We start from the raw sequence: 24,770 nt of genomic DNA on the forward strand, positions 1-24,770 counted from the left end.
TTTTCGTTCAACTCGCGACAAATTCTATCAAATGTCTTTTCACTTCCACTTCCAAAGTCCATTATCCATGCAAAGTTGGATGCTCTCTAAGTTATTCTTCTTTCTTCAATTATCTGACGAAGTTGATTTGTGTTTAAGCTATCTCATGATCAACATCGCATTGGTTACTTGCTTTGGTACTTTTAGTCAACCATTGGAAAATCACTTTCATAAGAAAACTTTTCGCCTATCTCAGGCAGAAAATCAGGTTATTCTGTTGTACGTGTAGTGGATAGAGACCTTGTAATCTGAGTATGTATACACATTGCACTGAACAGTAAACTGAAGCACAACCGCACATACGGAACCCAGTGATTGGGTTGAATTCCATTTGCATGGGTAACATTGGACAAATGTGGATAACAGCATTCTGCTTGATGTCTTGCTTCATTTTCAGTCTTCTCGAAGTTTATTTTCAGCATTATTTTCAGCTTTATTTCCAGCATTCTCGAAGTTCATGCGACCCTTAGTTCATATGTTGAAACGCTACCGGTCATGGCAAGATCATGCACAACACATCTTCCCAACTTCCACTACTTGCCATTGCAAGAATGCTCAAATTAATATTTTCCGTGCAAGATTCAACTGTGGTTGATCAAAGGATGCTATTTTATACAACAAGAGAAGCTTATATTTTTCATTGGCTGGACTCCGACTTCAGTAACTTATTTGGTTCAATAGATCTGACTTCTAACAGTCTATTTGTGAAAAAGATGCTCTCCTTGTAAGTGCTTGTGCATAAGTACAGTTTCACAGATAACACAAAGTTTTCACGATGCTTCGCTGTGCATCTGACAGTCTACTTTCAGCTCACACAAAGTCTAGTAGTCACTAGCAATTATGGGTGTCCAGGTGTACATGTACATACAGGTCAGGCTTCCTTATTACCACCAGCGTCAAAAATGTCATTGGTATTGCCTGCATTAAAATAAAAAGAAAGAAAATGGGAAACAACCTGCCAGCACATCTAATTACCATGTGTAACTTGAGATTCTATTTGAGATCCAAACCAATGATTTGATTTTTTTAAATTTATTATTATTAATTTCTTTCCCTGACTCGCCAAACATTTTCCTGTTTCCTCTTGTTATGTAGATACGAGTCAAAACATTTTTGTGCGATCTTCTTCCTGATGCAATTTTAACCATTTCAAAATGTGAAATTAAAGGACTTGCTTGCCTCATTCTTTCTCCTTCCACCTGACATAACTAGGTTGCAACTATCAATTATTGCTCCTTATTAAATGACTAAGTTCAGACTGTCACAATCTTTGCCTTAATAACCCTTATCCCACAATAAAATAGACACAATAATACTTGGCATTTGTATACATAACGCCAGAGCTGAAGGACACATTTTCTCCCATTTTTGAAAATCTTATTGACTTGACCTCGGCAATTTTTATCCCTATTTTCCATGAAATTCAGACCTCTATTTAATGAATTTCCTGATTCAATTCACTAATGATTTAAAATTGGCCTCCCCTAGTGACCAAAGAGGAGTATAAATGTATTGGGCACTCATAATTACTCCTTAAAAAAAATACCGACCAATTCGATGTCATTTGATGACCTAAACTATCTGTAGACCCTTCTTCACCCAGTTATCGTGAAATAATCTTCAGTTGAAATTCTGAACTTCACCATCGAGTTCTATAATTACTTGAAGTTTATACACATTAGTCCTGTTGAGCACCTGATCAAAGCCTAACAAGGACATGTACGTTCACATCACTTTATCCCTACTTAAAAGGTATGCCAGTATGATCAAGCTCCACTCACCCATACGAAAAAACAACCTCATAAACCCTGGCCTTTTTTATTTTAATTTTTTTTTTTTTTTTTCCTTTTTTTTTTTTTTTTTTTTTTTTTTGTTGGTTTTTTTTTTTTTTTTTTTTTTTTTTTTTTTTTTTTTTTTTTTTGTTTTTTTTTCGATGTATTTTGACACGAAAAGTGGCTAAAAATAAGATCGCCATTTTGATGAACGATTTCTTTTCATGGTCCAAGTTTTTTTTTTTTTTTTTTCAATGAATTTTGTCACGAAAAGTGACTAAAATTAGATCACCATTTAGACGAACGATCCAAAGAGCAAGACCAAAAGTAACAATTCTAGTCCAGGGACTAAATCGGCCCGTACCAGTTTATCGATGCATTTTGACTGAAATTAGCCCTACACTACAGACCACTTTTAGATGAAATTGGAACTAGGCTACCTTATAAATACGGCATTATGCCACAATTAACCATTAATCCAAACAAGCAGTAATGCATAATAACCCATGTGACCTGCATGCATTAAATAGGCACTATACATTTTATGCGAAACAAGTAAGCATAGCCATATCGTCAACTGAGAAAGTAAAATATACTCATGATACCTTCCTTTAAGTAAGTCCCAAAACCAGACATGCATTAATTAAATACACATTTCATTCAGAATAAGCTTAGCCTTAGACATAATTGTCAATTAAGGAATTATAAAGGTAAAATATACCCATGAGTCACAGTATGCCACAAAAACCCGGCATGCCAATGTTATGCCAACTTCCAAAATTTACTTGCATTAACTTTAAATGTTGAAAGCCCGCCTAAAAAATGTCCAAAATATGACCAAAATATGTTGAATTCGCTAAGTTTCTAAGGGAGACGGGCTGCCCATACCACCACCTTGACGGATTTAAATGAGGAAATGCACACGGACATTTTCGACACTTATTATGTTTTCAGATTTTCTATGGCTAATTTGAAATTTGCCAAAATACTTGCCTTTGCTGAACTATTGTGCCATTAAGTGGTGTTAAATATTATAATCTGCACATCGTATCTTTTGCTAATTACAGCTAATTATCTTCTCATGCTTATTATTATTTGTTAGGATTCCCCGATCTAGTGACCGGTCACGTGACCGATGGCCGACCGCATCATCCCCGTACACGTGTATTAATCATGCACACAACAAAACTTGTCAATGAATTTTCAATACTCATTTTTCCAAACTCGAACATAATTTCTATTAATGAACAAAATAATTCAATCATTCTACAATCTAATAAGTTCATATTCAGTGTTACTTATGTGACTTTCAAATATTATTTTGATGAATATTAAGCGAGAAATCGCAAACTGAATGCCCCGGGAGAAATCGAATTGTGTGTAATATTGAGTATACAATTATTATTTATATTCCACAATAATGCTGCTTTCATACTACCATGCTGCTGAGCGGCTAGGCGCATACGCAACCAATGCTTGTAATTGGTTGATACGTCATAATTTGTCCATGGCGCTTGAATTATTATTATTATTATGAACTAACATAATTTGACATCTATCAACTCTTTATTTGACTTTCCAACTTTTAATACGTAAACCTACATGATCCCCACATTTTTGAGATTTAATCTAGTCCTTCGAACACCAAATTTCATGAAAACCGACAATTTTTCCTTTAGCAAACAATTATCCTTTTTTACCAATTGATATCTTTTCACCGGCCCCTCTCTAAAAGTAAAATATGACTCTCAACCTTGCCCTGAAAACATACCAGATTGCTGAAAAACCTACTTAAATTAATACTGAAGCAATCAATATCTAAATCGATAATTTAATTTACTTAAATTTTGCAAACCCTAATTGCGCGCTGCAAAACTTGACTCTTGTCCAAATTTTGCCGGGCAATAAAAACCAATCAACCATAAAGTATTGGGCTCACAATTATACGATAAGACAACACCGGAGAGAACGTCATTGGTTTTCAATGGGAAGTCAATGTTTGCTTATCAGATATCGATTGATTCGCCCAGAGCTCAGATTTCTTGAACCATCACATGAACCCTGACGTCATGAGCGCGCCGTTTATTACGACTTGCCTTATTTGGATAATGAGCTACCATATTTGGGTACGACCGATAATTTACGTTGTTGAAAATGCCTGCACATTTTTGTATGTGGGGCCATAATTGGGACATAACCACACCTTATATGAATTATTCGTGGGACCACGATCAGTAAACAAACATTATTACTGCGTATAAGCCACAGGGATGCTATGTTTTTGCTGCATTTTTGCGTGAGCCAGACCCTAATAAATATAATTATTATTTTGACGCCTTCATTTACAGAATACATACAAATACATAAAATCATTCTCACCCGGTTAAGTCGTCCACTGATGAGACATTAATCGATCCATCAGATGGCTGCTTGCCTGAATTGTCGACCCGATCAGTGAGACTACCAGCAGACACCAATCATACAATCAATTTCCACGATTGTATACGGATATAGGCCTATAGCTCCCGAGACGTACTCAGAAATATTGATTTTACTATCCATATTTTTTACATCAAAGTTTAGCATTGTGTTGATGCCTGGCCTTATCTGCGTATTTGTGCTGGAAATCTACATTTTGTATAACAGCCGCCAATCTAGCCACTTAGCCAATAGCCAACAATTGTACATAGCGTGGCGTAGATTTCGAACAATCATCTTGAGTTTCCGGCACTTAAATTTTGAAATGGACATTGGCCAGCCAGGCATCCTTTTTAAATGTAATTCAGGAACAAATTTTCAACTGATGTTCACTTGATGAAGTAACATACATAAATGCCCATCCAACTCAATCACTCACTAGATGTCTACAAAATCAATGTCACCTATTGATCCCATGCCATGACAACACAACAACACACACAGCAGGGAGCAAGCAATGGCTTGACAATACACAATTGGGATCGTCCATTTCTCGCCATGGGTAAATTTGTTTTCCTTTCGCTTTGCCCGTAAAACATTATTTTGTTGAAAAATTTGTTACATTTTTATATAGGCTAAATGTCACCTAGAGTTCTAAAGATATGTTCACACCCAGACTTTAAAACCATTAATTTTTCTTGATATTTTTCCTTTTTAGAAAGCTTATTGAGTTCATTTTACAATTTTGTGAAAAAATTTGTTACATTTTTATATAGGCTAAAAGTTCAGCTGTACTCCCACTTTGATCATAAAATTATGATTGTGCTAAACTCTTGCCTTTAAACTCTAACTAAACATTTGCCTGTTTATTTAGTCTCACTAGTGACACAAGAATGCATTGAATTAAGTTACATAGGAAGGTACAATACTCAAGATATTTCTCCTCTTCTCAGAAATTGTTGATATATTTAAAAACATGTGAGAATTTAAAGAGACAAACCAATTAATCAATCTTAGCTTTCCTGGGGATGAAACATCCAGATATTCCTGTGACATTTCACATTTTACATAAGATGGAGGAGTTTACTTTTGAAAGATTTCTTGTGAAAACACAGACAGAAACCCACACTGTGTAGGAGTAAATTGCGATGCCATCCAGAAAAAGAAGTTGTTTATTGCTAAAATTGATTATAAGAAATGGCCAAAAGAAAGTCTTCAATTTCTTCTGTATTTAATTGATTTTTGCACAAATGTTTTATATATCTCAAGAAATAAAACCAATTCTGATGGAATTGTCCAATTTCATTTGAAAAAAAAAATCAAATTTCAGTTGTCAGAAACGTGAAATGAAGACTGATTTTGGTCTGCAAACGACTTTTTCAGCTTAAGAGCATTACATATGTCTAAGAGACTTACGCCCACCATTTTTTTTCTCTCAGCTAAAAATCTAATATCTTTTTATTACCTATTAATTAATCATGCTTCTAAAATTATGTACATTGTATAAAAAACCAGCTTTGGAAAATCTTGTTAAACTAAATATTTTTCTTTGTTTGTATAATTGATAACATTTATTTAATGCTGATTTATAATCCAGTCGAGAGTAAGCATGATGTTGTTATGTGTTTTTATGTGTACTGTTTGCTACAAGAAGAAAAGCGATACCTTGTTTTTTTCTTCTTTTCTTTCAAAATTGCAATTTTCTCACACAGTAGCTTCAGAACAATGGATGTCACCACAATTCAGATCTCTTATTCTTAATGATAAAGTGGTCTCCCTTATTCTAAAGTTTATCCAATTCACTTCATAGAAGATAGAATGTTATAAATGTCTCAATTGCAACCAAACATGCATCTTCCTTACAAAACTGCCTTAAAAGTGTAGCTGTAAACATTTCTTCGTAGCATCTTAAAGAACTGTCTAAAATCAAATATTGCCGTCTTTTAACAACTTGCTTTTCTGAAATTATCAAGCAACTGTGATTCATTACTGTGATCAAGAATTCATATTTGTAGACACAAAATTCAAGTTTATACAGCTACTTCTTGTTTTCACATTATTTCAGAAAGTATAAACTTGCTTTACACACCTTTTTTCTTACAAAATTGCCACATAAATTGTAGCTACTTTGACAACTCTTATAAATAACAGATTAGCTTTCTTGTTGCTTCACCCTGAGACGAATATACCTAAATATTCGTCTCAGCTTCACCTGATCAATCAACTTTGAAATGTCATTCTGTAGAATTCTTATTTTTAGATACTAAATGAAGATAAAAGTTGCCAATTTTGCCTAGTTTCACGCTAAAACAAATTTGTACATATTCAATTCATTGTCAGGTGAATTTCTGTTGCAATCTTCTCAAGTTTGCCACTTTTGCATTTTTGTTGATATTTTCAGACATACTATATTATCAGACATAATATATTATCAGCAATAAAACAGAGAAGCAAAATGAAGCATGAAAATTCATTAACAGTACTATTTTACTATGAATTTTGAATGTTTTACAATTTGCATCTTATTGAGAAATACAGTCATGCATTATTTTTGTTGCAATGTGAGTTTTACCCAAGGATGTTAGACCCAAAGAGTACCTACTCAGAATTGCTCCATGTGTAATGTTATGGTAAATCTCCCATTCTTGGTTTGTCACACATAGGTACAAAATAGTGCACTTCCGGCATTTTGTTGGTAAAGGCCAAAATCGAGCAACCATGTATAATGAAATACCATTTATATAATGCATTATGCAAAAGCTTCAATGCGCTGGTTCAAAAGAGAGGCAACAGTATAAAAACTACACATCCAGATTCCTATTGCGGACTCCTCCACAGGTACACCATCACCAAGGTACTTGGCAGGTTATGTGCAGTACCAGGGGAGTACCAGTGCAGTACCAGTGTAGTCCCACTGCTGGTGGGTCCTGTGCAGTAGCAGTGCTGGTACTGTGTAGGTACTATGTGTGTACCAGCTAGGTATCTTGACGATGGTGTACCTGTGCAGGTGGTCGTAATAGGAATATTGTAGTGTGTAGATACATAAAAATAGCAGACAAATAACATTACCTACCTGTACAATATACAATAGGAAAAATGAGACTAAAATTGGGGACAAAATATGAAAAACTTGCATCATTGTGAAATGACAGTTTATTACACAAACCAAGTTTTGTATAAATACACACCAATAAGGCAATATCAAAGAAAACATCTTGCAAATTAAATCAGTGCAAACATATTGCAAGCAATAAAAACAACAACACCCTCAATGGATCAGCATGTAACTGTAAGCTTGAGCGTTGCAAAGGTTTGCATGTGTACAACACATTACTCGCACAACGCATAAAAGCGCCAACTTTAAATCAAAATTTACTAGGTGCATGGCAAAATAATCCAGAAATACACTTTTGGGCTATTCCAGTTGAAGTCCATACTACCCCTAATCAAATGCATCCATGTGATTGAAAGATCCAAATTAAACCCCATGCTGTCAGAATCAGCACATTGGTACATGTATAACATACTGCTTAAGAGGGTGTAGATTATCACATATTTTGCTTTCAACATATTTAACACGCTTATAGAACATTTAATACATCTTCTATCTTTTAGTGGATGTGATATTTTTCAATCAAATCAAAATTGACTCATAATATAATCCAGTAAACAAGATTTTTTCTATCTTGTAATGTTCATTTCATATGAGCTTTCAGCTTATCATCTCAGCTTTGACATAGAAAAGAGATTACTTATATAAGCCATATACTATAAACATTAGAGTACATTGACCTGTCATATATATGTTTATAGGTGAACGCAAAAGACACACACTGGCCTACAGATTCAATGGACAGGGGAAAGAAGAATTATGCATCACACACTAGCACAATTAAACATGAAATTACAAATGGAAACATAACATGCATGGGCAGATAAACCAGAGAAAAAACTCAGAACATACCTGCGTGTGTGGGGACTTGAACCCCAGACCTCTAACTTCCGGGCGAGCGCTCTAACCACTGAGCTACACAGACTATTCCTGATAAGGGATTCAATGGCTCACAAACCCAACAACTAAGGTATATAAACAAAATAACACATGTGTACCATCATACATATGAACACACTAGATGTGTCATAAAAAAAATCATAAATGACAGACATGTGCACCAACAAGAACACACAAGATCTGACATGGGCACACAAAATACAGACATATAAACAAAATGAAACATGGATACATATACGCACACAAAATGTGACATGCACAAGCAAAACACACATATATTGTGTAAACAAAATGACACATGCAACAACATAACATATGAACACACAAGATGTACACATAAAACACACCCCTGCAAACAGACACAAGAAAAAACTTGCGCCCTCACACACTTACACAAATATACATATTATGGCACAGATGTACTGTCATTTGTTTGACCCCGGCTGCAACATTGTGGCATTGTCCTTGTGTGCCTGTGAGGGGACAAAGTAACGCATTAAAATGACTTCATTACATTGGATTTCTATGCTAATATAATAGGCAGCACACTGTACCAAATAATTTGTGTCTTTAACATGAAGATAAAATGTATCCTGTTCCTTACCTCGACACAGATACACAAGTTTATACATATAGTTTATTTCTAATGTCTTACATTTGATATCAATTGTGGTAGATGATTTATGTAAACACAAGTAAATTGCAAGAACCATACATGCAGCAAGCAGGTAAATATTGATATGCAACCCAAGTCATAGGCAATTTCCTCCAGTAAAGCTTCAATACAGAAGATATCTTACCCTTCCCAGAATCCTTTGCAACATGATACATCCCCTTATTTCATCAACTCCGGGCATCAACTCCTTTGTTTTCATGTTGAGAATAAACTGGCTAAACATACATGGATCGATAGTCGTGAAATAAACATATTTTGCAAGATCTGGATGTGCTCTGTTCATTCCGTACTTCTTTTGTCACTATCGACCCATGTTGATTGCAAATCAGTACAGATAATTGAAATGGGAGAAATGCATTATGGGAAGTGTAGGACATCTTCTCTGGCTCCAGTATTTATATAACAGATGTTACTTGTAACATTTATTGGAGCATAATACAATAAGCCATTCCCTGATATAAATGGCAGCAGGCATGTCGCTGCTTGAAAAAGGAGCAGAAACGAGGGAGAAACGGTCATCTTAAAAGCAGGTCCATAACCGGGGTTTGATTCTAAGGTTTCATTGGGCTATTCTATTTAAAATCCACACTACCCCTGTAGAAGATTTTGGAAATATCTTCTACAGGGGGAGTATGATTTTCAAATGGAAGTAACACATTAGGTAGCTCCATTTGAATTTTATACACCCTCTAAGAAAGATTCAACACAAATCTTCTACAGAAGGAGGGTGAGTTTCAAATTGATGTGTTCATTCCATTTGAAATTCATGCTCCTCCTGTGGAAGATATTTCCAAAATCTTCCACAGGGGGAATGTGTTTTTTAAATGGAAAAGCCCATTGATTGAATCATGGCAGAAGAAGAGTGGTAGACTAGAGGAAAGTAGAAAAAGGAGAACAAGACAAATTGAAGAGTGATAGAGATGGACAGATTAATCAGACTTTCACACAGACATATGAACATTTATTACATGAATTGGTCTATTCCATTTAAAATCCACACTACCCTGTGGAAGATTTTGGAAATATCTGCCACAGGGGAGTATGAATTTCAAATGGAATGAGCATATTAGGCAGCTCCATTTGAATTTCATACACCCTCTGATGAGAAAGATTCAACCTGAATCTTCCACAGATGGAGGGTGCATTTCAAATGAAACTGCTAATGTGTTCATTCCATTTGAAATTCATACTCCCTCTGTTGAAGATATTTCCAAAATCTTCCACAGGGGTAGTGTGGATTTTAAATGGAATAGCCCATTGACATTATTTTTATATTATCTGCTTTATTTGTTTACTTCTGTTTTGAATATGATATGTTTTGTCACCACTGTAATGTAATACATTCAATTTATAACAGAGCTAGGATATCATGTATAAACTTTATAAATGATGAAAGGAAGAGGTCTATATGCTTCACCCTGGCAGGGCATAAGACAGTGCGAGACACAATTAATATATGCGAGGATGGGAAATAAACGATGCAAGCCCAAGAAATTGTGATTTAAATGACTTTAAGAAGCTTGTGCAAACTGACATATAATAAATTGAGAGAGCAGAAAATATCAGGCCTGAGCAGGGTTTGAACCCCGGACCTCGTGATAAACTTTATACTTTGTTCAACTCGTAAAAGCCTAGGACTTGTACTATTTTGGATCAATAAACATAATATGTGACACGATCTGGTCCTTGGGGGCCAAAGGAGGCATTTTTGAAAATTGAGTTACTGTAATTATTACATCATACATGCAATAGGCTATCATTTACTGAAAACACCAAAGGTCTAGCATATTTGGTTCTAAAGTTATGAAGTTTTTTGATGCCTATTTTCTTATGTATTTTATTGTTTTTTTACTCCATACTTTTACCTTTATCTCAGTTTCAAATTTGCCACCTTTGGCCCCCATGGACCAGATCGTGTCACATATAGAATGATGTACACGGATTTGGGTGCACCACCTACACAAGTGCGCTTTGCATATTGTGTCATGTTTGTGCATTTATGTGGAGTTGACAGTTGCAAGTTGACAATGATATGCACAATAACCAAAACATAATGTTCGCCTATGACGAGTTTAATCAAGTGTGACTAGGTTAAATAGCTTTATCTACAGCACAACACTATCAATTTTTGTGGACTGCTAATTTATTCACCAATTTAAGGTTATAATATTTGCAACATCAATGCAGTAGCAATTAGACTCAAATTCCTACTAAGCGAAGTGTCACTATGGAAACAAAAGACCTTAAAAGTTCAATGAATCAGGTTATAGATATATATATATGCCTTAGATATATATATATTTTGATTTATAGACAAGTTTTAGTTTCAGTAATGGAAGTGCTACCTAATTTTAGAGCACATTCTGTGAAATATATATAAGTATAGAAATAAAAGATAACAGTTCACAATTTTTGACTGTGTATATTTAGATATTCTTTCATGTAAATTGATAAAGCTTTTCACTTGATATTCTGAGTCTATGCTCAGAATACTAGATAGTTGTCATCACTGCTGCTGCTTTTGTGACTTTTGTAGCCAAATGTTGTTCTCATTAGAAAAATCCAGTCAATGAATATGAAGAGAAATGTTAATCATGCCTGATATTCATATTTATTCAATAGGTAGCTATCCCAAGTACTTGGAAAGTCTTGTTAATAGTGCCATGGAATGGTGCGAGCAGTTCACACGTCCACTAGTGGTACCGTTGGCATCATGGTTACCGACACCACGAGAACCATACCTATCAACGCTTCAAACCAATGGCCCGATCCTGCACATGACCGTCTCCCACGACAACCAATGTGTATTTTGCATCCGACAAGATAACTCTATAGCCGCTTACAAAATAGCGTCACAAGAGAAAGTCTGGGAGCACGACGGCCACGGCGGAGCCGAAATCACCAGCATAATGGCGTCGTATGACAATATGTTCTTAGTGACGGCAGCCGGAGATAAGACTGCAATCAAGTGGTGTGCAAGTAAAGGTGAAAAGATTCTGACATTTGAAGGACATACTACGCTTGTTACATGTGTGCATATCACACATAACAATAAGAGTGTAATCACTGCCACTGCCGATGCCAAGGCACTGTGTTTCCAGGGGGATACCGGAAAATTGGAATTTACTTTGGAAGGACATAAGAAGGGTATCATCGCTATGGCGGTCAACAGTCATGATGATGTGCTGGTGACAGCATCATTAGATCGCACAATCAGGGTAGGTAGAAAATGTTGCTTTATTTTCCACATAAAAGAGATAGTGTATGAGGGGTAATAAGGTACCATGTTTAGTTTAGTCGTTTAGCGCCATCGGTGCATCAATAGGTACCAATAGCTCTTGCTATCGCAACCTGATCATTTGCCTAGTGCACAGTGTCGACAGCCTCTAAATAATTATTTTTTCCCTGAAATTAATCACGCCGTAATACTCCGTTGGTGAGCGACGGGCGATTGGTATTTCACCAATAAGATAGCTCGCCTTTCCGAACGCAAGAAAAGGAATTCTGACTGGATAGAAACCGATCGCTAGATCGCTCAGTGATGAGTGTACAGATGTAGAGATGTATTCAATTCAATTTGAATCAATATTCTATTATTGACGCAGATAAAGGAAGTTGTATAGTTGTTCACTGTGCTGTATTGTATTATAGACATGTGATTTAATATTCTATAGCCAGTGCTCTACATGTACAGCACCGTGGTCTGAGCTGAATGGGCTATGCTTGGTAATGATAATATTCTCAAACAGCTTAATATATCACATTATTATCGTACGATTTAAAAACATTTCGGGAAAATGCAGTTAAATATATGTGTTGAAAGAACACGATAATCATATCTTAGTTAATTGAAATTCCAGTGACTTAATTGAAAACAAAACATGGGTTTTACCTGACAACAAATCAAATTTTCTTGTAATGGCAACGCCATATGGGATACTGAGCATGCGCAGATCGAATGATAAACGTGTATGAATGGAAACGCTATGTATCTCATATCGTGTAAGTGATATGCTTAGCCTGAGTCGCTCTGCCTATCTCGAACAAAATCGCCATGCGTAGCTTTTGAAGAACGAGTGGATTCGCCGTATTATCCCAGCAATTTTTGACACAAAAATATAGGGATGATGATGCTGTGTAGTGCTATCATTCGATACCACTATAGGACCAAATTTAGATTCGTAGCTTTACCTTGTTTCATTCACTTTGGGTGATTCCATTTAAAATCCACACTACCCCTGTGGAAGATTTACCTAAAGTCTTCTGCAGAGGGAGTATGAGCTTTGAATACAATAGACAATTGGGTAACTTCCATTTGAAATACTCACACCAGATATAGCTAAAGCCATAATACAGGGGGAGTATGGGTTATAAAATGATTAACCCTGACCAATTACATTGAAAAACATACTCCCGCTGTGGAGGATATTTCCAAAATCTTCCACTTAGGTAGTGTGGATTTCAACTGGAATAGTCCATTGCACCATGTTCTATTACAGGTGGTATGAAGAAATTTTGTTATTGAGATATGTTGTCCATTTAGCAAAGATTTTCAGAGCTTATTGATCAAATCAAGTCAGCAATTCTCAGTGAAATTTGGTGTACTCTTATTATTATATTTGTGACCCATTAGTGACCCATTACAGCGATACATAAGGAGTGAGATTTTGGAACTGGAAAATTTGATGTTAATTTTGTAGATAATAAAATAAGCATTAAAATGATACCATTGTGGTTGTCATTGTTATGATAATAAGGTACCTTTCATTGTAACAGGTTACATTTATTCATTTTACCATTGGTAATCTAGAGGCATGCCATAGGTAGTACCGCGTTCACTCATTCTTATGTAAACTACACTGTCACCTTAGAAGTTTCTGGTCATAGAAATAGCCGTAAATAAAAACACAATTTGCATTTCATCCATGAGGTTGCAATTGGGAAGTAAAGGTGGAATGTGCTGGAATTTGTTGGTCATGTGATACACAGGAATCCCAGAATCACATGACCCTGGCACATGACTAGACGACATCTTGGTTCACTGATAATATAAAAGTGACAGCCACATGTCAAAGTTCAATTCTTGCCCTAAGTCAGTGATAACTCATTGTATGCAGCCATCCAAGATTTTGACCTATCTGTGTGTCTTTTTACCCTACAGCTGTGGTGCTTACAGAGATTCCTGTGTCTGGATAGTATACCATGCTATGATCATGCCATTACACAAATGACGGTGTCAGCAAATGATGCTTTCATTATGGTTGGTAAGTAGAATTTAATGATGTTCACTCTTGACCCAACTTTCCTCTCTGGTTTTTGCATAAGTGGAAGGAAAGAAGGAAGGAAGGAAGGAAGAAGTTGAAGAGAAAAGTTGTTTTCCCTGCCCGGGATTTGACCCACCGACCCATTGGGTGCAAGGATAGCAATTAGCCATGTGTGTGACTGTTGCCTGGCCAACGGTTTCATGCGTATATATAGTTTGGCAGGATCATGTGGGATGCATGGCCTTGCAGTTGCTTTGTGCTGTAGTAGTATTAGGGTTAATTTGATATGAAGACAAAAAGGGTCAGCTGCATTAAAACTATAAACTTACTACTCTGTAGTCATTTTACATATTGATGTGATGAGCTTTCAAAGGCCATCAGTTTGCAACTCAAGACCACAGGAGTATTTTACCATGTGGAGGGTTTGTATCTGCCCAGTACATAATTAGGTTAAACGAAATGATATAAGTGGTGGTCATCATATACATGCATAGAAAATGGTGGATTGTGATGACTTGGCTTGGTATGCTCTGAGACTATATACCTGTATGCTACTGTTGAATGAGCAATAGGCCACTCAACCAGTCATGTTATCACTAATCAGCCATGGTTGCCAAACCCCGTAATTTGGGAGAAAAATTGGGCAACTTTTCAACATTGGCTGTCGTGACCTCATGCAGTTTCCTGTCGCATAGAAACTACTGGTTAAGAGGAAATTGGTGACAGTTCAATTATTTCACCCGCGATTTGGGCTGTAATTTTTTGGCAACCGTGTAACAGTCAGCATTAACATTATTTTATCCGAACCATTTTGTCTTTAATGCAGAGCATATAAATAACTGTTGAAGGATGTAGGAAGTGCCTATCAATCATTTAACAAGCATTCTTAAACCCTTAAGAATGTCCTTGCAATCTTATTGGCTCTTGACACGATATAACACAGTGCAGCACGTGCGCGCCGACTCATCCGATTCTTACGTCCTTTGATAACTAAGATTGATTGAAAAAAAAATGATAAAGCCTCATAATATATGTATACATTATACATGTATATTAGCTGTATGCAAAGTAAAAACAGCCATTTTGTGGCCAAAATGAATTTAATGTGACCGAAACAGTTTCAAAATAGTAAAAAGGTCAAATACATCCATACATCAATCAGGGTTATATGCAACCTCTGCTTGGGGGAAAAAAATCCAAATCATCAATAATAATAACACTTTAAATAAGAAATCAGAACTCATATCGACCTGTCGCCACAGGAGAAAGGTACCAAGCCGTGTAAAAAAGATCATCAAAACAACAATTAGTTTGCTGATGATCGCCCATAGCATACAGACGTGAAACCCAGGGTACCATAAAACAACACTAAATGTGTTGAAACTGATGTATTTTCGCTCTACCTAGGTATTGCGCACTCTTTTCAACTGTACATTTAGCTATATTGGATATTATATGATATATTTATTGCACAGGTTATCAAGATGGCAAATTACAAGTCATGTGCTTAGCAACAGGGAGTGAGGTGCACACACTAGATGAACACAGAGACCATATCACAGGCATCAGTAGCTCAGTAGACGGCACTTACTTTGCACTGGGCACGACCAGCAAAGACTTGTACATCTACAATCTCAAGACGAGAGAAGTGGTGCAGAAGTTGGGAGGTCATACGGGTGCTATAACTAACGTGTCGGTGACAAGGGATGGGTTCTTTGTGTTGACGGCATCGATGGATGGCATTGTCAGGGTGTGGAATCTTCCCAAGGAACCACAGGGTGAATTGACACTCAATGTACATCAAGGAAAGGTGACATGCACGGGTGAGTCGAAACTTTTTTTTAGCAAAATATTTTGGGAGGAAATGATAGTATGGGTGACATTGAATATAATCATATGAAGATGATAAAATTATGGATATATGTTCCAATACATTGAGTAGGTATTTTTAGTACTTTCACCATTTGAAAGCAGCACAAAATCGTTTATGTCTAAATGTTACCCCAAACAATATGCCTGCCCCCCCCCCCCACCTCCACTCAACACAAAAGTGGGTACATAAGCATCCTCACTTGTTCAAATGCCCCATTGTACATATTTTTCATTAAATTTACTCCCCTTTTTCATACAAATCAAGGACAAAACTGGGCAAAAAATACCTGTTGTTTAATTTCTTTGATTCCTTGTCTGATAACGCATTTTGATTTTCCCAAAGTACCCCTTTTAAATTTTGATGATTTTGTTGGCTGCTGTTACTAAATTATGCAGATTATGCCATAAAAACAGAATTCTTGAAAGCTATTTTTGGTTCTACATGAATTTGATATTTTTTTAGAAATCTTGGAATAATGTATTATAAACTCACTGTTATGATATTTTCTTCCCGTATTGCAGCCCTCTCCAAGGATGCGAACTGGGTGATCACAGGATCTGATGACTGTACATTGAAACTGTGGAATTTAGAATTATGTCAAGTAACTCAAATCTTTTATGACCATCTCAAGGCTGTTACATGTGTAGCATTGGCAGATGACAACAGCTTTGCAGTGTCAGGTAAGGTTTGGATTAGTGTTTGTATGTTGGGATGGAGTAGGGGTGCGTATGTGTTCAGGGGGGTGCTTTGGGGGCCGCTGCACTTTGTTAAAAATCATGAAAAATCAGCCGTTTTTTTGGCGATTTTAGCCATTAAGGCACCTGCATAACTCTGAAAGCCCCTCTGAGCCCTCTGCAGGAACATATCCTGGGTACGCCGGTGGACATGCACATGACATTTCACATTTAAACCGTGGACCACTCTGCAAACGGGGACCGTCCTCGGTTTCAGAGGTCTGCAAATGACCACAATTGCATGTATAATTCATTTGCGAGATACACCTTCAATTGTGCATTAAATATATCGTCCACAGTTGCTAGGTACATCTTATATACATACACACAAAAAATGGCGAAAAACATCCTCGGTATGTCAATTGAATGTGGATTCAGACCAGCGTCAGTCACCAGCATATAGACAGAACACCCTTCTATGTGTGTGTGTACGCCACATGATAATAGGTTAGCAAGGGTGAATCAAACATGGCGTTACTCTAAACTTGAGACGAGACACGCTATATAGATTGAGGCTTATAGATTGAGGCTGATTTGTACTGTTATACCTACTTATTCTCCTCAAATGTACTTCTGAACACCAAGGTAGGGAACAACAGTGTTACCACAACCAATCACTCACCAGCGATGCTGCGTTCAATGAGCGTGTAGCATTGTGTGATTTCACACACCAATCCAGAACTTCATTTTTGAGGAGCTCAATTGCACCATGTTGCTTTACTTATTGAATGCGGTATCCACTGTGTGGTCGAATACGCAGTCAAATTGCCTGATATTGACTAGTTACTTTTTTGATGGTCATTCATGATATGTTGGGTTTTGTGAAATTCCCATAGAAAATGTATTTGTGCATGTATCCTGCACATATATAAGCAGCCAGATTATATAAATCCTTCTTTGTTGCACTCTAAAATGTGCTGCTAGATCTATGAATAAAATATTCCGTCAAAATGTTCTCCCTTAATATTGTGACATTTTCATTCTTATTATATCAGTGTTTATATCATAAGGTTTGACTTATCTCTATATACAGGCTCAGAAGACGCCACTGTACGGGTTTGGAGTATAGTAGCTAGCATATGTGTCGTCACATTCACAGAGCACACAGAAAAGATCTCTAACATCATGACAATGTCCGACAACAAACGCATTTTATCTGCTGACCTTGCAGAGTCCATCAAACTATGGAAAGCAGAATCTGGAGAGGTAAGAACTTAATACATTAGGCCTTAAAAAATTGTTTGATTGGCATAACCCGACCGACCCTAAAAGTAGGCCCGACCCTGTTTTTTTTTTTTTTTTTTTTTTTTACAAATAATTTTTTTTTTTTTTTTAAATGTTAAAATTAAATTAAATTTTAAAAAGAAGAAAAAAAGTTTCAAGGACTTTATGATATGCAATTTTCAGCTTTAAAAGTAAAAAAAAGAAGAAAATCCCTACCTACCTACCTACCCCAATTTTTGTTTATGTTTAAAAACAATTTTTAGGCCTTATGGTTGCTTTACCAGCCTCCACCTCCCTAAGTTGTCATCAGCATTGTGCATCAACTTCTCCATGTTAATACCAAAACACTATTGTTATGGATAATAATAGTAGGGAAAATGTTTAGGTATATGGTTAGGCGTAGGGGTAGAGTTAGACATATATTATGAGTTCGAAATTTTTGATATACCCATTGGCATAATTCTTATCATTTGTATTTTGCAGGTATTGCTCTCATGTTCTGGACCATCAGCAGTAGTAGCCCTGACCCCAGACAATCACTTGGCGGTCAGTGGAGACGGCAATGAGCTGATGAAGATCTGGTCAGTGGGTAGCGGAGAGTCGGTCAAAACTATCAACCACATGGACCATATTACTTGCCTCACCATCACTAAGGATTCACAGTTCACAATAACAGGATCAAAGGATGAATCACTCAAGATCTGGGAAACAAAAACGGGCAGGTTAAGTCAAGTAAGTATACAAACCATGGACGAAAAAGATAACAGACCGCGTACAAGCAGTCAATGTCTCCACATCATACCCGATAATGAGGGACAATTGTTCCATGAAATGTGACAGACAAAACTGCTATGCACTTACCGTGTATTTTTGTGGTTTGTCGCATAATCGCGAAGGCACGCAGAGCTCTGTCGCATATACGTGAAGGCACACAATGCTGGCGTGATTGTTAGACATGGCACAATCGAACAATTGGCCCTCATGAATATGCGAGAATTCACAGCATACAATACATGGGGACTTTGACTGTTGATACATGGTCTGTAGTAGTCTGTGATAGAAACCTTTACCAGACACATGAAATTTTCTCTTGCAATCTTTGTAATACTCTGCATTTGTAATCAAAATGAATTGCAATTTTGAACATACAGAATGTTAAAAATCAGAATGAGGGTGTGCTATAGTAGTCTGTATACCTTCCTCAAGGCAGTAATTTTGTAGGAATCTATTATGCTAGTTAGATTGCTTGTGTCATTTCCTTTCTGAAAATGTATAATTTTGTAAAACTATTCTTTTTATGGTTCATGTCAGCTAAACGGACAATTTGCCACCATTTTTGTCAAAATCGGAGCAAGTTGAATTTTTACCCCTGTACAACCAAAATGTGCATTTTTTTACCCCAAAATAAGGTTTTTTGTAGAATAACTTTGTAAAGGTAGGTGGTAGGTAACACAAAATATACATTTTAGAAATCCTTGTGATCAGACGATTAATTTGATGTATCTGTTGACAAGATTGGAGCATTTTCAAATTGTTACCCCTGTGTGACATTTCATGACCTCTAGGGGTCAAATCCAAAATGCCTCTACATCCTAAAATAAACTTTAGACCATGTACTTTATGTGTGGAAACTCCCATGCTTCTATCATAAAATGCACAATGTTTTAGCTTAGCAGCTGAACTATGCAAGTTTTTCAAACAAAAGGTTTTTTAAAGACTATTGTTCCAGTGAATCAATGCACGCCATCTTAATACCAGGCAGCTCTATTTAGACTAGTATATTCATTGAATTAAGTATACCAAATGTTGCAGTTTCTGAGTTAAAGCATAATATATCCTTTTTTCCCCTTATTCAGTCAAACATTTCAGTGGATGTTCCTAGCAATATTTTTCAAACCCAACTCATGGAATATGTTTCAAAGACTCTGTCCACCCGATTTACCACAAGTCCATAGGCTGATTTCAGATGAATGAAATCCCTAGTCGTCCTTTTAAGCCAGTCTTCTTGTTTACGATAAAGAAACATTTCACCGAAACCAATCTCATCATCATAGCAATTTCATCTCTTTCAATTGTATCAGGTTCTGGCTGGCCATGACGACGTTGTCTCGTGCGTGACCATTGCCGACCACAATCGAAATGTCATCTCGGGTTCACACGACAAAACATTGATTGTGTGGAATATGTCTACTGGCGAGATTGAGCAGACCTTAAAGGGACATACTGACATAGTGACCAGTGCAAAGATGACTGCCGATGGCAGTATAGTTGTCTCAGGTGGGTAATAAATAAGAACCACAGGGTTGTACAAGACCGGGCACGTTTGTTCATGTTTTTATTGTACTTCTATACTAAGGAAAGTAAAGAAGTAATTTTCGGGGCAATTTCCATGTATATATGCTCATCTTATAAATACAGCATGTTATATAGTGAGTAAAATGAACAAATGTCAGAGCATACAGCATTTTATATAGTGAGTAAAGTGAACAAATGTCAGCGCATACAGCATGTTATATAGTGAGTAAAATGAACAAATGTCAGAGCAAATCCAAGAGTGCCTAATATACCATGAGCTCAAAGGATAAAATTTGTATTATTTGCATGATTTTTGCAGACCTGCCATGGGCATATGCCTTTTCTACTCCCCCTTGTGTGTGGGGGTGTGTGTGTTTCTTTTTTTGGGGGGGGGTCCACTTGTATGGGATGCTGTGTTAATGTAGAGTGTCTTTTTACTCCATAACAAGAGTCCCTTTCCCATTATTGATTGCCTTGTTACTCATTTTAAGCCCCACATTGAAAATCATTATTTTCCAAGAAAATGGCAGACAGCTGGCAAGACTGTAATATGAGTAGGGTTATTTCACCTTGAAGACATGGATAGTCTTGTAAATATGAGCTATCCAATATGCCATGCATTACTAGAACTGGTATCTACTGGTCAGTTTATACTCTCATTTCCACATTTTTTTTCTAAAGTGTGGCTTTAAGACAATAAAGGTTTAAAAAAAGAATGTGAAAAATATGGCACATGTGCTGCAACCAATTCAACTGTTTAGCACTAAGATTGAAAACAATGCAAAATAAAAAAAAAAGATAAATGAATATGCCCAACAAATGATTAAGGCTTTAAAAAATGTTTGATTGGTGTAACCCTACGGACCCTTTTTGTTATTTCCTTTTTAGAACACACCTCAAATATTGACCACTTTAATGGGCTATTCCAGATGAAATTCATATGCCTCTATGGAATATGTGACCTTAATCTTCCACACAGGGAGTGTGAATTTCAAATGGAGCTACCTGAATGGGTGACTTCATTTGAAATCTATACTCCCTGTGTGGAAAATTAAGGTCATGTATTCCATAGGGGGTTTATGATTTCAGTTGGAATAGCCCAATCATTAACAAGATAAACAAGCCTATTGCTGACCTTCATTGGTTATGACTAATACTTTGCATTGCCACCATTTTAACCCTGGTACACAGGTTCCAGAGATGGTACAGTCTTGGGTATGGGCGGTACCTAGTGGCTGACCTTCATTGGTTATTTTTATGACTAATACTTTGCATTGCCACCATTTTAACCCTGGTACACAGGTTCCAGAGATGGTACAGTGCGGGTATGGGCGGTACCTAGTGGCGCCCTCATCACAGCATTCCATATGAACATAGGGGTTGAAGAGCTCCAGATGTCCTTTGATGCCAGTCATATTGTCGTAAGACTTCAAGAGGGTGGTTGTGCGCCACTGTTATGTTTACATAATAGTCCTGCTGCAGACATCAAGTCACAGAGCCAAGTGGATATCGATATTAGAGAAGGTAAGCAAAGATTATGTAGTCTATTGGGCTATTCCATTTAAAATCCACACTACCTTTGTGGTAGATTTTGGAAATATCTTCCATATGGAGGGGGAGTGAATTTCAAATGGAATCACTTTAGCATCTCCATTTGAAACTCACCCTCCCTCGGGGAAGATTCAGGTTGAATCTTTTTCAGAGGGTGTATGATATTCAAATGGAACTGCCTAATGTGCTCATTACATTTGAAATTCATACTCCTCCTGTGGCAGGTATTTCCAAAATCTTAAACAGGGGTAGTGTGGATTTTAAATGGAATAGCCCATTTGATGAATTTTGGACAAGGTATGTGTGACACACCTGTAACATTGGATACCTGATTTGAATAGTGTGAAATATGCTCATTTACATAATCCTGTTCAGTTCTGATAATAAGTTATGTGTGACGCGCCTGTCACCTCTGATGTCAGATTAGAATAAGATCTTAACAAAATGTACAGGTAACCAAAAAGTGTTACAGCGTATTATGTTTGACATGCCTGTTTGTTACACCTAGGTTTCATTATCATTGAGGTATAGGACTTTATTTTTTCTGAGAAGAGCAGGTAGGGCAACTACTTGATTATATTTCTACATGTTCATACTACATACTCTGAAAATTTTAGAACATTTGCACGGGTCAGTTTTTTTAAAATCACATTTTTGTTCCTAAAATGGGGGTTATAGCACCCTCAACAGGCACTCTCTCCATAGGGTTACATGTAAAGACCAGTTATAGAAAAATGGCCCTAGAATAAAACTGACTCGTTCATTTTTCCTCAAATTTTTCATATGATGTAGATTTAACATCTGGAATGTAATGCAAGTGGTGTCGTTTCTGCTCTTCTAAATTGATTTATAAAATGACCACCCCAGACCAAGGTGGTTACTCTGGAAACCTGATTAAAAGAGTGTAACACTTACAAAATCTTGTCAAATATATCTGACACATTTATACAGGTTCTGGTAGGTATCATGTTGGTATATCAGTGACTCCTTTTTGAAGGCTAATATTGGTATTATGGGTGGGTCCTTTTTTTGCAAAATTTGAGTCCCCCCCCCCCCCACCAGATGCAGGTTGTGTTGGTTTTGATAATGTATTATGTGCGACACACCTGTAACTTTGAATACCGTAATTAACAACAATAAACCAAAATCAACAGTTTTAATAACATATTATGTGACACAGTTGTTTGTTACTTTGGAGACCGGATTTGAGTGATGTGAATGTGCTAATTTATAACTGTTAATTGAATATCCTTACTAAATGTTCCTATGAAATATGCAGATATCATAGCAGCTCTGATCATGCATTAAGTGCTTTCTTCAACAATTATATTTGCTATTTGCAGCTAACAGGTTCACATATCAGCACAATGCCACAATTTAGCTGCCTTGATTAGAAAGAATGCTTGTTTAAGATTAAATAAAATAAAAATTATTATTTTTATTTAATCTTAAACAAGCATTCTTTCTAACCAAGGCAGCTAAATTGTGATAAATTATAATCAGTATCTTAAAATTGTTTTGATTTTCTTTTTCTTTGAAATAGAATCATCATCAAGTGTCCTGCCTATCAAGCCTAAACCGCCACTCGTCCACAAACAGACATCCATCAACCTGCCAAGTGTACAAAGCCGCAAATCTACCACATCAAACCCAGATGCGACAAGATCCAAACAGGCAATGGGTGGTAAGGCAAGGCATCAGAGCTATACCGATAACCCAACAAGTCCATCGGGAAAACAGAAGAAGAACAAGAAATCAGGAGTCTGTGCCATTGTATGAGATGCCAGTTGTTATGTTTTCTTATTTTCTATGTACTATTACAACTCATGTAAGGTGTCAATGTACTGTGCTTTTCCTGTTTCAACTCAATTTGTATAATGTGTATAAAGGTTTTTAAGGATCTGTTAAGTAACCCCTTGTCAGTGGAGTCCTGTCTTTTTTTTAAATGATTATTTCAAAGTTTTTGTTTCAACAACTGTCCATGCATCTGGGCGAATTTAAGAAAGAGGCTGCTGTATATGACAGATGTCACTTGTTTCAAGTAGGGGCCAAAAATGTATTTGTCAGAAAATGAACATGTTAACCATGTAGAGTATGTAATACTGTTTAATTATAAAGATTACAATCTTGTTGCAGTGATGTCCCTTAATGCTCTGCGTGCTAGCCATGCGCTTCAACGGAAAAAGTTGAAGTGCTGAAATATTTTCTCAAAATATCAAGAGCTATCTTAAGAACTACTGAAGCTTGTTTGTACTCATTTTAATGCATTTTTCATGCTGATTCCAAATATGGTCATGAAAATTTACATTTATGAAATTTTTGAATTAAAAAAAAATTGAAACTTGTCGTCTGCAGTCGACACCCGCGTGAAGAGAGTTAATGCAAACCTTTCACAAGCATCACACTTTCCCAATGTGTAATGATATGCTTGATTAAAGGATGCATTCAACAAAGGTAGACATCACTGCATGGTGGAAGGCAAATGGGGACATACCGTAAAACCCTGTCTACAAGCATATAGTGTGCTTCTGATGAAAGCTCCATTAATCCAGGCGCCATTATGGAGTTTGAGCAAATAAATTACGGATCCAAGCATATACAAACAAGTATTATTTTAAGACCGATCTATTGTATTGGTATATTAACGCTTGCTTCGAATTAATTAAGCTTTTATAAAAAGCACTATATGCTTGTAGACGGGGTTTTACGGTAGTACTTGTCGTATGTTTGGATACAATACTGCATCCATTTAAATAAATGTAGTACATGTAGTACTCAAAATTGTCTGTTCATTTCTCTTTGGGTTTAGAACTCTCCAGAGTATACATATTTTGAGATCCCCAAATCGGATCGTATGCAAGGTAATTCAATTGGGATCCTTTGTATTGTTAATATTAGCCTTTTGAAAGTTC

At 36.5% G+C, this 24,770-nt stretch overlaps 1 protein-coding gene across 1 annotated transcript in view; it reads left to right on the forward strand.

The window, feature by feature from the left end:
* Positions 1 to 24,540, forward strand: part of LOC140158958 (NACHT domain- and WD repeat-containing protein 1-like) — a 250,273-nt gene extending 225,733 nt beyond the window's left edge. Inside the window, 9 exon segments of the mRNA XM_072182251.1 lie at positions 11,540 to 12,135; positions 14,079 to 14,181; positions 15,657 to 16,004; positions 16,576 to 16,734; positions 17,822 to 17,994; positions 18,496 to 18,744; positions 20,094 to 20,289; positions 21,610 to 21,831; positions 23,402 to 24,540. Of these exon segments, the coding sequence (XP_072038352.1) occupies positions 11,540 to 12,135; positions 14,079 to 14,181; positions 15,657 to 16,004; positions 16,576 to 16,734; positions 17,822 to 17,994; positions 18,496 to 18,744; positions 20,094 to 20,289; positions 21,610 to 21,831; positions 23,402 to 23,637 (2,282 nt within the window). The 3' untranslated portion in view covers positions 23,638 to 24,540.
* The last annotated feature ends 230 nt before the right edge of the window (positions 24,541 to 24,770 follow it).

Source organism: Amphiura filiformis, chromosome 8 (assembly GCF_039555335.1).
Source record: "Amphiura filiformis chromosome 8, Afil_fr2py, whole genome shotgun sequence".
In the NCBI taxonomy this organism is placed as follows: Eukaryota; Metazoa; Echinodermata; class Ophiuroidea; order Amphilepidida; family Amphiuridae; genus Amphiura; species Amphiura filiformis.